The sequence below is a fragment of the Lates calcarifer genome, linkage group LG1, assembly GCF_001640805.2.
Source record: "Lates calcarifer isolate ASB-BC8 linkage group LG1, TLL_Latcal_v3, whole genome shotgun sequence".
NCBI lineage: Eukaryota > Metazoa > Chordata > Actinopteri > Centropomidae > Lates > Lates calcarifer.
In genome coordinates this window covers 24,814,975-24,830,950 of record NC_066833.1, presented here as the reverse complement: position 1 = coordinate 24,830,950, position 15,976 = coordinate 24,814,975, and the positions used below count along the sequence as shown (strand labels likewise).

The 15,976-nt window shown below is 43.3% G+C and overlaps 1 protein-coding gene across 1 annotated transcript; it reads right to left on the bottom strand.

Annotated features, from left to right (window-relative positions):
- Positions 1-58: 58 nt before the first annotated feature.
- Positions 59-15,785, bottom strand: mcm3ap (minichromosome maintenance complex component 3 associated protein). Its single transcript, XM_018696678.2, is given in 30 exon segments — positions 59-772; positions 876-1,026; positions 1,130-1,315; positions 1,650-1,779; positions 1,939-2,229; positions 2,350-2,620; positions 2,622-2,741; positions 3,199-3,296; positions 3,511-3,775; positions 5,172-5,325; positions 5,436-5,570; positions 5,652-5,720; positions 5,834-6,031; positions 6,388-6,540; positions 6,813-6,926; positions 7,223-7,354; positions 7,488-7,588; positions 7,852-8,039; positions 8,184-8,407; positions 8,670-8,827; positions 9,345-9,507; positions 9,766-10,034; positions 10,879-11,076; positions 11,619-11,758; positions 11,854-12,047; positions 12,205-12,358; positions 12,599-12,680; positions 13,147-13,394; positions 13,817-15,458; positions 15,664-15,785. Coding segments are annotated over 29 exon segments (6,267 nt in total). The 5' UTR covers positions 15,336-15,458; positions 15,664-15,785; the 3' UTR covers positions 59-610.
- Between the last annotated feature and the right edge of the window lie 191 nt (positions 15,786-15,976).

The window sequence follows — 15,976 nt, the reverse complement described above, 5'->3', positions numbered from 1 at the left end:
ATTATGATGACCCAGTGACAGCATCTGAATAATAACTAGGCTAAATTGACAATTAAAATAAAAAATAACATTTTTATTCAATAATTAGTGACAGTTTCATAACTCAACAGTACAAAAATAGGTTCAAACAAAAGCTGAAGCCATTCCTTGCACAAGCACAATCAGAGATATCCAATTTTAAAGCAGCTCATGTAGAGATTTTTACATTCTAACGATCAGCATCCCATCAGGTTTGTGCAAAAAACAACATAATGTTAGATGCTGTATTTGTACACGCACACACACAACACACGTTATAAATGCTAAATTAATAATACAAAAATAAACCAAGAGTAAAGATCTTGATTTTTTTCTCAATTTGTATACATGCCTACCTCAATAAAAAACAAAAAAATAAGACACATGTGATTCCAATCAGAGAATCTGACCTCAACAGACTAAAATATGATAAATTCACAAAAGAGTGACCAAATTTTACCACAAACTCTGCATGAGCTCAGCAAATACAACAAAGTAGTTTCTCATTTTGGAGACAAAAGGCTTATTTGTCCTTGCTTCAAAAATGTATACAGCTACAAAGACATTTCTGAAACTGTGCCTCAACAGTTCATCAGTCATCAACAATGCCCAGTAGACCACTCAGCTCCAGTCTACAGGCCAGCTCCTCCTCCTGGCTTGCCAAAATCTGTTGCTCAAGTTCCCTCAGTCGCCGTGTCATAGACACAGGAATTCTTTTAGGCCAGTCTGCTTTACCTGACAGGTTATCAGCCTCCTGAAAGATTGAGAATGCCAATGAATGATTACTGCAATCTGTAAGTACAGCCACATGTATTTTAATGTAAAAAAAAAAAAAAAAAAACACAGAGTGCTTGTACCTTTACAAGTGCTGCATCTCTAGTCTTGGCTGTGGGGGCATGTGCTATGGTTGTGGGCATGGACAGCAGGGTGGAGGACGGAATGAAGAGTGGTGTGGACAAGTGGTCCAAGGGATCACCATCCAGCCAACGCTGAAGCTGTTCCATGCTCCTGTAGAGACACAGTGGTGTATCATTCAAGGAAAAGTGTTTGTCAAATTTGTACGTTCACTGACAAACTAAACACTGGCATTGAGCTTGATCTCATTCTGTACCTTTTGCTTTCAGCCTTCTCCTCCTCTAAGCTCTGGAGGACTTTGTGGGCCAGTAGCTCTTGTGCTGTGGGAGTGTGTGTGATGTCCAGTGGGGCTGCTGGGGCCTTGACAGGCTCTATAAAACTGTCAAACAGCCTCTGTCTGAGGGACAGGCTGGTGGGGGTGGCAAAGACAGCTGCACTTGCCCTTAAGATAGAAAAGGGAGGGTAAGGATGATGGAGGGAGACAGGGAGAGGGGATAAGAAAAGGGTAAGACCAACAAAACACTGGCAACCTTGGCCATTAAGTGAATTTAGTGACCACAGGAGGTAGTAAGAGAAGCTGTTGTATGCGTAACAGATCTCAGTTACTTAAATCAACTAAATCTCATCAAAATTATAAATGTCGCAGGAGGGACTTCAAATGATTTAAACACCGAACTGCCTTTAATTGCCAATTTGCATCCTGCCATTTTATGGTTAAGGTAAAACTCTAGAGGACTGATGACACTTTTTTTAAAGAGTTGTTTGATCCTCTTTACCCTTCTTTCTCCTGCTGCTTCTCTCTGTGTGTTTGATTGATGGCCTGGGTCCATTCCTTGGGTGGCTGGAAACCCTTCAGTGACTCTGTAGGGAAGTAAACCAGGATCTCCCCATCCTCTGTCACAGCATCTTAAAACAACAAAACCAATAGTTACATATTGTGAAGCAAGTTATGTGCCATGTTACGTACAAGTTGAAAATGTGTACTGGTTCTCAGTCTTAAACCACAGTTTAAAAAAAAAAAAAAAAAAAAAAAAAAAAAAAAACTTTCCACAGGAATGCCCTCACCTTCACAGGTAGGTGGTCCAGGTATCTGCCAGTCTTTCAGCCTGTGGTCTATGCAAATCACCACCACGTCGTCCCAGGGGATCTGACTGTATGCTGGACACGCACTTTCATCTTCATTGCCCCAGCTCCCCATAGAGACCCTAGATCTGGGGGTTTGGGTACGGTGAACGTTAAGCCTGACCCTTTCCAGTAGGTTTTCCAGCCGTGACATTAGGAGAGGCTGACTGCGAGGTGAGACTGGGATCTGAGCAGTGTAGCGATAGATGGAGGAGCAAAGCTCAGACCACGGGTCTAGAGAGAGAAGGAGACATAATAAAGGAAAGGAGGATGGAGAGGGAAGTAAAATAAATTGATTGTTGGTTGGCTTCCTGCAAGCAAAAATGACATACTTAAGTTGTCTAAGTCACTAACCGGTGGGAGACAGCTGCTCCCACTGTGGCAGCTGCAGGCTGAGGATGGCTTTGCGTAGCCAAGCCAGGTGTTGAGAAGAGTTCCAGCCCTGATGTGGAACAAAGTCACGGGTGTCAGGCAGGCAGAACTCGCCCGGTGGCCAGGAGAGTTTACAGAGATCCTGGGATGAGACTTTGTCAGCAATGTGAGCCAGGATTGCGTTGTACAGCTGGATGATGGGTGCGGGGTCCTGGGGAGGAAGACACGCGGTGGCTCGCTCTTGGCGGTGGGACGTAAACTCTGGAGCTGAACTCACGACTCAAACTGGCCTCTACCAGCTGCACCAGGGTCTGACAGGAGAGTGGGAAGGGCGGTGGAGCGCGGGCCAGGAGCCAACGCAGGCCCTGACTTAGCTAGAGATGGGACAGGACAGACGGGAAGATGGAGAGGTTTATAGGCCACAAAGACAGAAGAAATGTTTCAGCACTATCAAGCAATGTGAGTTATTGAGAACCTTTCTGGCTTATGACGCCCCACAATGATTGAGGGTTCGTTACAGGTTACAAAGAGGAATGTTCCCCTCAAAACTTCACAGACTGCATTACTGGAATAACTGTTCCTGTTAATTGTGAGTTGGCAGCAAAAGGAACAGCAGAGACAGATGGAGGAGAAGAACCTCAACTTCGAATCAGACAAAGAGAATGTAAAAATGAAAAGGGAAGGAAAAAAGGCACAGGAGACAGAAATGAAGGATAACAGAGAAGAGAAAGAGCAGGAGGAGGGAAAAGAGGAGAGAAGTACAGAGAGAAATACAGTAAACTCTCTAACCTCCTTTTCCCTTTCACTGTGACCCCTGTGTAAGCACAGTACCTGTTTGGTTCCCTGGATGTCACTTGTGGTCTCTGGTATGAAGAAGAAAGTGTACTCTGATATCAGGCCTTCATTGACCAGTGTGTGTAGCATCAGGGCTAAAGGACATGAGAGGAGCAGTTCAGGGTTTACATGTTTTGGACAGATTAAGCTACTGCTTCATAAATACTGCCTGAAATAAAATGCAACTTCTGCTTTTTATAAATGCCTAACTGGAAATCCCAAGTTATGTTTATACTAATGACCATTACTTTAATCTAAAAGTACACCAGCCAGACATGTATGTATGACATTATTACAGTTGTTAATTACCTTCTACAAGTTTCTGTGTATCGCCTTCACCACCATCAGGCCCTGGCACCAGAATGACCAGAGGCACTGGGCAGTGCCAGGTGCTGGCTTGTTGCAACTGTCTGAGCTGAAGCAGGGCTGACAGCACGGGCACATCCTGCTCGTCATGCCCGGGCTCGATGATGGGCATGGCGGGGAGCAACATGATCAGAGCTCCGGTCCCATGAAGCTCACAGCACTCCTCCATTTTGGTCAGGCTGTCTTCACTCAGTGGGCCTCGGGAAGCCTAGGACATGGCAATGAGAAAAGAAAACTCCCTGTTACACAGAACAAAAAACTACAAAATTATATGGTGAGAGTAAACATTTTTATCTACACTAATGTGGATTATGAATAAGTTCAGATACATAGTGGAGCATCTATGATGTTTGATAGCTTTGCTGATGAATATACATTCAATTTGAAATAAATAATAAAATACAGTTCCAAGTCTAAACTTTAATTAAGTTTATACCAATACAGAAAGAAGTGTGAGGAAAGTTACCACAGTGGACAAATAAGAAAGCCTTTAAAGTAATTAGACACTTGGTTAAATGTTTCTTGAGCAGCTGTGTGTTGTTTCACAATAGTTCAGGCACAAAAGAGTTCACACGTGGCTCGGCGTTGACTGAAAGCTACCATTTTGATTGAGCCGGAGTTGTCTGTCAGTATGAGGGGTAAAGCGATAAGATGTATGCATGTGAAGAATATACACATGTTCGCTCGCACACGCACAAGGTGTTTTCCAGTTCGCAAAAACATTAAAAAAAGAAACTAGTAGAGTTCTGGAACCAAGTTCTGTGGACGGATGAAACAAAAACGAATCTATATCAAAATAAAAAACAAAAACAACTCATGATATGAAGCTACGATCACATCTGTGAAACATGGTGGTGGTTCAGTTTTGACCTGGACATGTATGGCTGCTTATGAACTTGGACTCTGTCATTTATTGATCTCACTGCTGATGGAGACAACAGGATGCCTCACACAGGAGCATTATGTGTTCAGATTCAGCCAAATGCATCAAAACTCAGTGGACGACATTTCATCTTTCAGCTACACAATGATCCAAAACTACAGCCAGAGCGACCAAGGAACTTTTCAGGTTGAAGAGGTGTACTATGCCCAACTGACCAAGTCAGTCATTTGATCTCAATCTGATTGTGCTGCATTCACCACCTGCTGAATACCAAACTAAAGGCAGAGAGACACCACAAGAAACAAGCACTCAAGGGTAGTGCAGTGAAGGTCTGAGAGAGCATCACCAGGGCAGATACAAAGTGTCTGCTAATGCTAATGTTTGGCATAATGTGTATCTATCTGCCTTCACATTGGGGCATATTTCTTTGAATTGTTATCCTTTACTCTTTCTTTTTCTCTTTTACCATTCTTTATTGCACATTAGCCTCTTAGCACAGCCTTACGAGTGTGCCATGCTGTATTTCGCTGCACATATTGAATGAACATATGACAAATAAAAGCTCTGAAATCTGAAACTCTGTGAAGTCATCCATTTAGATCTATAATCTAACCCTAAATGAGACCTGTTAAATACAAACCACCTTAAACACATCCAGATTTGTATCTGTTTTCTAAGCATTTGACTGCAGTCATCCATATAAGCTGTGGTCTGATCTAACCTTGACGCTGATGTGGACTTTGTGAGTGTGTTGTCCTTTCTCCTGCAGTGTGTTGGTGACACAGAGGGTCTGCATTATGCCATCTGGCTGCTCCTCCCTGGCCTCTGGTGCCTTCTCACCACCAAGTTTCACCTCCAGCCAGTCAGACAATATCCTAATACAAAAAAACAGGAGAGAATAAACTCAGCGAAAAGTTTGACGAACACTAAGCGCTTGCCTGTCACAACTACTACCCTATTATTATATTTCATTGCAGTTGCTTACCTGTCGGCCAGGCTGGCTACACTCTCGTGGTCGCTGGGTAAGAGAAGGGCAACTTTCCAGAAGATCCGATCAGGTGGATCAGGGATATATTCTGTCACCAGTGCTGGCAGGTTAATCGGCGCCCACACCGCCTCACTTGGAGGAACATCAAAAAGAGTTCAAAATACTGCTTTGTGACATGGACTGAAGAAACATTGTAATCAGCTCAAGACTTACTCAAGCAGCTGCTGATAGTAGTAGTGGACTCTCATCCGGTGGATTGCTTCTCGTCTCATTTTTAATAACCTTAACAAGGTACAAAACATTTTTTTACGGGAACAGGAAATGACATTTATTTCTAATATAGCACACTAAAAACAAAGAACACACTAAAAATACTGAATTGGAGATGAAAATACCTGGTGCTGGACAGGGCTAGGGTCCCGGCGTTTCCCAGGTTGACCAGACCCTGGGCCAGATCTGCTATGGAGGGCTGTGCAGGGGCGCTGGGAGCCAGAGCCTTGAGTTTGAATCGGGGGTCCACGCAGCAAGGAGCTGCAGGGAAACCCCTCATCTGTCTCTTCAGCTGCCGACGAACCGCTACCACATCACGCCACCTGGTGGTACAGATAAGAAGGGAAACTTCATGGTTGTATGCCTACACCAACCAATCGAGCTGCAGTTAATTAGCATGTGCATTCTTTTGACCTTTGATTGACAAATTCAAATCAGTTTATCCTTGAGTTCAAGTGTTTGTGCCAGAATGAAATTCCCTCCGGGTGTTCCTGATATATCGTGTTCACAAGAATGTGAGGTCACTGTGACCTTTAACCACATAAAAAACTAAATATTAGAAAAATCTTTTTCTTATGAAAATTGGCCAGGCAAAAAAATGTCTGGATTTGTATGACATGCTTATTTAACTGCATATTTTGCTGGCCGTCCAAATTCTCTTTTTCTCTCGTTTTCTTACCTTTTGATGTACTTGTGGATACGTTGCAGCTCAGCATCTAGGATTTCTTCAACCATGAGAGCGATATCTGCATTCAGAGTCTCTTCAACAAGACTGGTGCAGACTTGCTCTGTGCATTTAGCCACACACTCTGCTTTCTCGTTCACTGCCTGCCTGAAAAGGGTAAAATTACATTTTAAATTCAGCAGCACTTATTTGTAAAAACAGGAGATAAAGGTTTTTCTCATTTCTTGTAGTATTTTTTATCCTTATACAGAGTCATATGACCAGCGTAGCTTAATTTTTACATATGCTTTTATTTATCTATTTAAAACTCTTGAGTTATGAACATGCTGTGAGAGCTAGTTTTACCAGTGCAGTCTATAAAAAATGCACAAACACAGACATCAGACCGGATCAAATTTTGATGAGCTTTAAAGTCTTACTGCATCTCAGAGGTGGCAGTCTCCTTGATGGTCTCATCTAAAACTTCATGGATGATCTCGGTGCAGAGAGAGAGGCTGAACTGAGCCAGGAAGGCCTCGTGCTCCTGCCTCCTCCTGGTACAGACAGATATCGAAAACAAAATACAGCTGAGTTATAGTTACTGAGTACTTTTTATGGATAAACTGAATCATTGTGCAGCCTTACTCAGGATGTCACAAACTGGATGGAATGCTTTGTTAACAGTTTATAAGTGTGTCTGCTTGAATAAAAATATTTAAAAAACTAGTTATTTTGTGTCCTGTCTTCGGGCTCAGGGGTGCTTTCTCCTTTTTTTAACCAAGCTGAGCACGGTGATAAATCGACAACATACCGTTATCATCAGCCTGTGCTTAACCATCAGTAGACCAACCTGGCTTCTTCAAGCCTGCGTTTCTCTTCCGCAACGCGCTCCTGTTCCAACTTGATCTCGGTGGAAGACACTTCCTGCAGCATCTGTCCCAACACCTCACTCACCAGTGACTCCACCTGCACACTGCTCTCACTGCAGAACCACAAAGGTCATAGGACAGCAAGTTAAGTCATCTTAAAAACAGTCTGTGGGGTGGGGGTGGGGGGCAGGGGTTATATCGCCATATAGCCAGAAAATGGATGGATTATAAATCATCTGAACTTACGCAAGAGCTGTTGTGGCGTAGCTGGCACCAACATCAGCTACATCCCTGACTGCTGCTGCAACCACCTCTTCAATCACACTGTCTAGTTCAGCCATTATGTCCTGCAGGTATAAAACAGCCAGTCAGTATAGTTCACTGTTGCTTTTATGAGATGTGACTATAGACAAAAGACACCGTTGGTAAGAAATACATTTACTCAAGCACTGTTTCAGCACAGTTTTGCGTTACTATACAAGAAATACAAAGGATCAGAGAGGAAAGATTATTATAGTGCAGACAATTGAGTGAGAATTGAGAATGAATTAGTTCTAAAAGTGGGATATATAATGTGGTCTGAGAGAAGGAGCAGAGAGACATTCCCTACCTCATCACTGTACACCGGCTCCGGTTTGGCTGGAGGTGATGCTGCTTTGATAGGCTGATGTTGAGGTATTGGCTCCTCTGCAACAGCCTGAGGCAGCCTAAACACAGCGGGAGTGTCTAGAAGTGACACCATCTGTGGCTGCAACTCAGCGCTGGTTGATGCCTTAGCCTCCATCCTGGCAGCAATAGCTGAAACAATGAAGAAAATCAATGAATTAATCAGAATCTCTACATTGATGTGATGTTCTGAAAATGCTGTGTTCTGAAATGGTGCAAGCCCTGTCATACAACATGTATTTGCCAGGGTTATGATGTGTAAAATGAACCCAGTACCTTTAAGTTGGTTTGAAGTGGGCTCAGCCAGAGGGCCCTCACCACGATACTTGTTCTGGGAGTCAAAGCTGCAGACAGGGATGTGCTGGGGAGGGTTAGGGAGGGGGCCGCCATTCACCACCTCTCCGATCAACACTGCTTTCTTTGCGAGGATGACCTCAGACTTCTTCTGGGACAGTGGCAGCTCTGGCTCTTGATATGATGTCCGACTCAGCTCCACCACACTGGCAACAAAATAGTGTGTAATTTTCATTAGACATTTCATTGATACCACTGACTTAACTGACTGGTAACTCTGTGAGGGAGGCTATGTGCTTGGTCCTGTTCGCCTCTCTGTCTGTTAATAGGATGCCTTAGACTTAAACCTCCTGACTTGCTTCCTGCTTCCTGGCATAGAGATGTGTTATTTAGCATGATGGAGCTAATATCAGGTATTGTTCAATCAAAATATTTCTAACCTCTATCAGACCAGTAGTAGGCACTTACCCATCATTGACATTAAGGCCGTACTGCTGGATGAAGTCAGTTGATTCTGTGGTGTTGCGGAACATTAACATCCGAGTTATGTCCTCAACTGGAAATGCAGTCGATCGTGGACCCACAGTGTGGGCCATGTTTAAGGTCTTCAAGGCCTTGGCTCTGACCTGTATGCCCACAAAAAGAAATAAATAAATAAATAAATAAATACCTTCATCGTGTAATATTTTCAACATGATTGGCATCTACTAATTCAATGCTGGCAGTTGCAATGTCTGTATGTGGTACCAATGGCCATTAAGAAGCACTGTATGCAACAGAAAAGACCGTTGTCACAAAAAGCATGATTCAGATGTATAAAACTGCTAATCCTTATTTAACTCATTGTGCGGCAATGATTAGTCGATAACTTGATTAGTCAGTCTGAAGAAAATAATCTGCAGATTAATCGGTAGCAAAATAATTGTTCATTGCAGCCCTTCTAACTCATGTATTCCCTTTAATTTGCATCTCACCCGCACTGACTGGTATAGATTTAATATGTAAAATTGATAAAGGACAATTTTGTTTGGATTCATGATGATAAATGGTGTACATAATGAAAAGAATAAGTGTAATATAACGCAAGATTCAGGAACACATTCATATTTGGGAAATGCTTTTCTCATTTTCTCAGTTTCTGACCTGGTTGAAGTATCTGTGTAGGAGGCAGCTGGCAAGGTAGGAGGCCCCTTTCACCAGTTTGAAGAAGCGCACAAAGTTGTTGCTGTTGACTGCAGCAAATGCCTGAACTGCAAACTTCACCTCAGGCGAGTTGCGCACTTCGTCACGGAACTGCTGCACCTCACTGTGTGGACATAAAGAGTGAGGAAGTTTGTATTTAGTGGATGGACTATAGTACAAAACACAACAAAATATACCCTGAATTCATAAGTCACAGGACCTGTATAAAATAAATTTCAAAGCTGATGTCTTTTGGAATAAAAACAGGTGCATTATACCTATTTCAATGACACGTAACAAAACATATTATGGACACATTTAATTGTTATTTCTCTTCATTGTTAATTATTTGATCATCTATGTGTGTGTTTCCATGACTGACCGCAGGATGTCACCATCATTGAGCTTCAGCAGCACGTTGTACTGGCGGAACTCTGCCTCCTGGGGGCAGTAGATTTGACGTGTAGCCAGGTCTTGGTACATTTCTTTGAGACTCTGCAGGCACTTTGTCATGTTCTCATTATTGATCTTGGCGTCAAAAGATGACATATGCTCTTCGCAGAGGTGGTGGGCACAGTGTACATGGAAGCGTGTGCACTTTTCAATCAACGACACAGTGTGTGGGCAGCACAGATGCTGCTGGGTGATGTCCTGTGGGTATGACAGACAAAGGGATCAGTCTGCAATACATGTTCCAGAATTTGTTAAGTCTAATTCTCTGTAAAATCACAACTGGAACTAAGGGGCAGTGTGTTGGAACAACGTATTTGCAGTTACACACCAATGGGCAGAGTTTACATAGTTGCGTGTAAGGCAGAGTTGACAACAAAACTACAAACATTGGTACTCATTCTTCAAAATTACAGGAACACCACATCCTACAAGCATAAGTTTCCCCCCCAAAAGAGGTGTGTCTGAAATTATCTGCTATTCAGTCATTTCCAAGCATCTTCAAAAGCCTAGACTTAAGCTGAAAGGAAAAACTAGTGCCTAAGACCCACACCTGCAAACAATGCACACACACATTCATTGCATAAAAGCATTTTTTTTGGATGGTGATTTCCTAAATAAGTCAAAAGGACTATATGTAAAATTATAAGATGTGTGATGGATTGCATTCAATAGCTGGAAAAGGTCATTCTGACAAGATATTGTTACTGCAGATGACAAAAAATCTGGTTTGGTGTTTTGATGATATTGTGAGCTTAAGGATAAAATGTAAAAGTTAAACTTTTGTTAACCTTTGTTAAACTTTTCATGGTAAACTGACAGCAACATATAGGTTTGAACCAGTTGGGTGTAAAGAGCAGCAGGACTCTGTTTTGTTTTCTTATTTACTATTTACCTATATGCATATTTGTGTACGGAATGATAAAGTACTTATGATATAAGAAAATATCACACAGGTCATTTAGACATACACAGTATGTACTGTATGTTTTTAATTCACATAGAATTGTATGCAATTACAGCCTGACCTGAAGCAAGGCCTTACCTTACGGATGCCACGGGTTCTGTTCCAGACAAAGTCATACCAGTCGCGATAGTTGTCGTGGCCCTGGTCCATGATTTGAGTCACCAGATAGTCCATGGTCATGCTGAGCACAGGCAGGGGGCGCAACTCGTGGGGCAGGGGCTCCTCCTGGTCGGCTGATGAACGACTGTATTCCTTGATGGCTGCTGTGTGATCCACCTAATTGGGGACAAGAGATGACAGTTTTTATCTACAATATCTTTATTGAACACACCCATTAAACAATTCATAGTGCTTGTGGAAAAAGTAAGTGAACCCTTGATTTTATAAATAGTGAAAACCTCCTTTGGCAGCAATAACCAAACAAACTCTTCCAGTTGCTGTGGATCAGACCTGATCCAGGAGGAATTTTGGACAGAACTGTAGCAGTTCAGACATATCCTTAGGATGTCTGGTCTGAACAGCGTCTGAGCTCATTCCACAGTATTTTTATTGGGTTAATGTCTGGGCCACTCCAAGAGACCTGTTTTTAGCCTCACCGATCATTCTGTGCTGTGACTTTGGAATCATCTTAGCTGGGTGCCCTCTTCCAGAGAGCGAAGCCACAAAGCTAAACAATCTCTATTTATAGACTATTTGTTTAACTGTAGACTGATGAAAACTCTTTGAGATTACTTTGTGACTGCTTCCAGCTTTATGTAAAAAAAAAAAAAAAGAAACCTGATAATACCAGAGAGAAACAGAAGCCTTAAGGACGTTACCATCTCAGTGTCTGGGATGACCTCGAAAATGCTGAGCTGGTTCCGTGTCTCTCTCATGTACCTCTCCTTCTCTGGACACATGTCAGGACACGTCCCCACAAACACCTTAGACAGGTGCAGGTCTGTCCGCTTGGGTCGACCTGTGCAGACAGATAATGCACACAGTTTGAATGACTCCTGTTACTAATAAACTACGTTAAAGGCTGCATTAGACTGGTGTGAGAAGTCACCTCACCTTGACGCAGGATCTTGTCTCTCTGTTCCAGGAAGCGATACTTGTCCTCGGTGGTCTCTGCCACCTGGCCGATGAGGTGTTGGAGGGAGGAGGGGACTGAGCGCTCTGAGCTCAGGGACTCTGTGCTGCTCTCTTTTTGAGGTTCAGTGTCAAACTGCAGAGTCTTGGCCAATGCTGACTTCTTCACTGGAGAGCTGACACACAGAAGTACACTTGTAAGAAAATCACAGCACTACAGCAACCATTTTCACCTATTTTTAGGGTGTCAGTTGGTTGGGACCAAGTACATGAAAGCACTACAACTAAAACACTGTAATAATAACAAACACTTTCATACTGGTGTGGTGTTACCTGCGGTTGAAGGTCATGGTGTTACCGACTGCGGGAGCTCTGAGTGGAGGTCTTCTGAGAGGGGAGGAACCAGTCTTGGACACTGTGTCCTCCTGAATTTCTTGCTCTGTCTCCTCCTTTCCTGTTGCAGGTCTGCTGCCTTTCTCCCCTGGACCTAATTCACAACAAGCAAACAAACAAACTCAGGATCAATACTGTAAATTGCCGCGAGATGATGTGAAGTAAAGTGCTCAGGACACTTTACAGTATATAACAAAGTCCTTGTGTTCTAGTTACTTTTGCTTGTGGGGATACACCTCTTAACAATAATATCAATCCAGCAGGACAGTGACTGTTGAGTGTGGACAATACTTTCTATATCAATTGAGAATTTATAGAAATGCTCTGTATTTACTCTGCTTTTTTCTTTGCCACAAGAGGAGTAGTTCATTTCGATGCAGGATTTTGCCTTTCTTCTTGGCCTTTGCTGCTGATGGCTGAAAGAAATGACAGTGACAAAGAGGAAATTAATGTTGTGATTTAAATGAAAAATACACACCTTGCCTGTCTCATACAGCTGGATAAGTGGGTTTGCTGGCTAACTTTTGGGATTATCCCCTATGTTTCAGCCTTAAATTCAAACTGCTCCAATGACAAAGTAAGTGATACAACAAACCAAACCTGTAGAGGGTAGTTTTCTCAAACTAGTAATAGGAAAACCAGTGCTCCACTCTGGTTAAGATACTGTTCTTCTAACAAGTAGCTAGTATCTACTGACACTATGAGTAACAAAAAACAACTGTTTAAAATTAAAGTATGCTAATAAAACAAAGCTAGCTGAGGACTAGATTGGGAGAATGGTTATTATTAACTAATCATTATGATTCACTGATAACCACTCAAAATAACCGGAGTACGGTGAACTTGCTTTGATGAGGGGAAGTAGGATTAATTTAAACTCACATGGTCATAAAAGTGGACTATGGCCAGGTTCTTGGCAGGCCGACACAAGACCTTAGAGACTTTGCCGAAACGAGCAAAGTGCTTCTCTATTGTGTCCTTTTTGTTAAGGGCTGGAGGTACGTTCCTGCACTGGATGACGGTACAGTCAGTAGGAGACATGCCGCTGAGGCTCTCTGAGCTCTCCCTGCGTACAGCACGTTTCACAGGGGTTATGGTTTCAGGCTTCGGGTCAGGGGCTGTTGCTGGATCTAGATAAGGATAATGGGTAACAGGCAAACAACAGGGTGAGCATATGCTAATAATGTAATCTGCCATTATTATTTATTTAAGACAGGTGCTTGAAATTAAGCAGGATACAGATCTGTGGTTTTTTATCAAAACCAAAAATCATTGTGGTTTTCATAGCAAAATAAGATTAATATGAATGTGTATTTGACATTGCCTACAAGTAATCATCAAAAATAAAATTCATATTCATCTAATTTGAACATTTCTTATCAGGTGTGGAGGACTTGCAACTTGCCTCGCCACTGCACAGAAAAAAAAACTGATAGACTGGTCAATCAAATGCAAACCTGAAAGGAAGCAATGTTTAGTAAACTGGCTTCCAAACACACAAATTAATGCAAAAGGCAGATAAGACACAGTGTGTATGATTTGTACATCTCACCTGACTCCTCAGCTTTTTCAGCCACATCCCTAGTGAGTGCTTGTACAGTGGGTGGTGTAGCAGCCACATCCTCGCCCTGATCTTGGGCATCTTCCCCTTCTGTCTCCTCCCACTTCAGTGCCTGCTGCTGAGTCTCCTTTGTATGTCCTTCTCGTCTGACTGGGTCTCTACGAAGACCACTTAGTGCCCTACTGAATAAGCCTCCTGGTGGGCCACGGGACCTCATTAGGGGCCTCTTTGGGGGGTGTCTTGGTGAATCTGCCTCTGCTGGAACATCCTCCTCAGCGGCAGGCTTTTCGGGGCCACTGCTGGGAACCACTGGATCTTCCTTGCGCTTGGTGCCTTTGCTAAAACGCGCAAATATATTTGTGTCCCCTAGGGCCTCTAGGTTGCTCCTTTTCTCACCTGTGCTAGTCTCTGCTTGACCTTTGGAGTCACCAAAGGTTGAGGGCTGACCAAAATTGGTTCCTCCAAAAAGGAGTGTTGTCTGGGGCTGTGGGGCTTTGGCTGAAAAGCTGAAAGAAGATGGGGAGGTAGGTTGGGTGGTGGATGCTTTAGTGCTGGAGCTGTAGGGAGGTGCTGGCTGGGAAAAGGTGAACTGCAGAGTGTTTGTAGGAGCGCTGCTATTGCCAGTTGTTAGTGGATTGTTTTGAGCAGAGACAGAGGGGGCTACAGCTGGCTGTGAGAAGCTGAAGCCCAGTGGCCCAGGCTTAGCACCTGTCAAGAAACCAGTGGTGGTGCTGCTGGTACTTGTGGTGCTGGTGCTTGCCTGGTTCCCACTGCTACCAAAAGGCGAGCTGGACATTGAAGTAGTTTGAGGGTTAGCAGGTTCAGGACTGGCACTGAAGATGGGTTTGAAAAGTGCCTCATCAGCAGGCTTAAAACTGAATTTGGATGTTCCAAAGGCTCTGCTCTGGGTCACACTCTGAGCTGTGCCAAATACACTGGTAGTGGCACTGGTAGACGATGGCTGTCCAAATGCAGATTGTCCAAATCCCAGCGGCTGAGGTTGCCCTGAGGAAGTGGTGGATCCAGAAGCCATTTGTGAGTTTCCAAACCCAGAAGGCTGTTGACCAAACCCTGGTGGCTGTTTGCCAAATCCTGGAGCTTGCCCAAATGCAGACGTCTGCCCGAATGCAGGTGTCTGCCCAAAGACTGAACTCTGGTTCGTTCCACTAGTCTGTCCAAAAGCTGGTACTGTGCCTGTTCCAAAGCCTGTGTTAGTCATTCCTAATGATGACTGTCCAAATGCTGGAGCCTGACTTATTGTGGGCAGTGAGGGAGGCTGTGCAGACTGCCCAAAGGCAGGAGCCTGTCCAAACATGGTATTTCCATGAGATGAAGGCTGATTTAAAACTGATGACTGTCCAAACGCTAATGGTTGAAAAAATCCAATATTTTGTTGCTGATTGCTGGAACTTTGCTGGCCAAATGACTGGAACATACCAGTTTTCATGGTGTTGCTTGGAGCTTGAAAAGCTCCACCTTGTGGACTGCCGAACGGATTGGATGGATTCATGGCGCGCGTATTAGCCGACGTTTAGTCCTTGGTTATTTGTTGAAGAAAGTGTTTCTCATCCAGGCATTCAAGCAGACAAAATCTGTTAAACTTCCAGTCTCCCAAGTTCTTCAGGGTAATAACCTATCACGTCAAAAGTCAACAAAATATTACGAACACGGGAACGAATACAAATGTATTGCTCGGTCGCTAGCATGGGCTAACGTTAAAAACATTGTTGTTGTTTACATAAGCCTAGCTGTTTCATTGTCCTTAACTACGCTGTACTGACAAGAAATTATCAGAAAATACAACAAATTTATTAAGCTTTGATACAAAGCAATCTCACCTTCCAAACTTTGTATTTTCCAGCTTGATTTTTTGGCTCAGCTCAAAGACATACTCCTACATCCGGTTCCGGTCCGGCAAAATTTTGGTCCCCGCTCATGCTAATCTACTCCGTTCCGTGAATGCCAACGTTGTGGCCGTTTTATTGCCCGGAGAGGCTTTGAACCGGCAAGCGACCACATTCCGTAAATTACAGAAAATGTTTAATTTCTATCAACTACGTTATCATATCCACGCAACCTAGAGAAAGCTTATACAATCGGTTACAGGGAACGATCCGTTGATACTATCGAACATGTCACCTTGAATTCTGC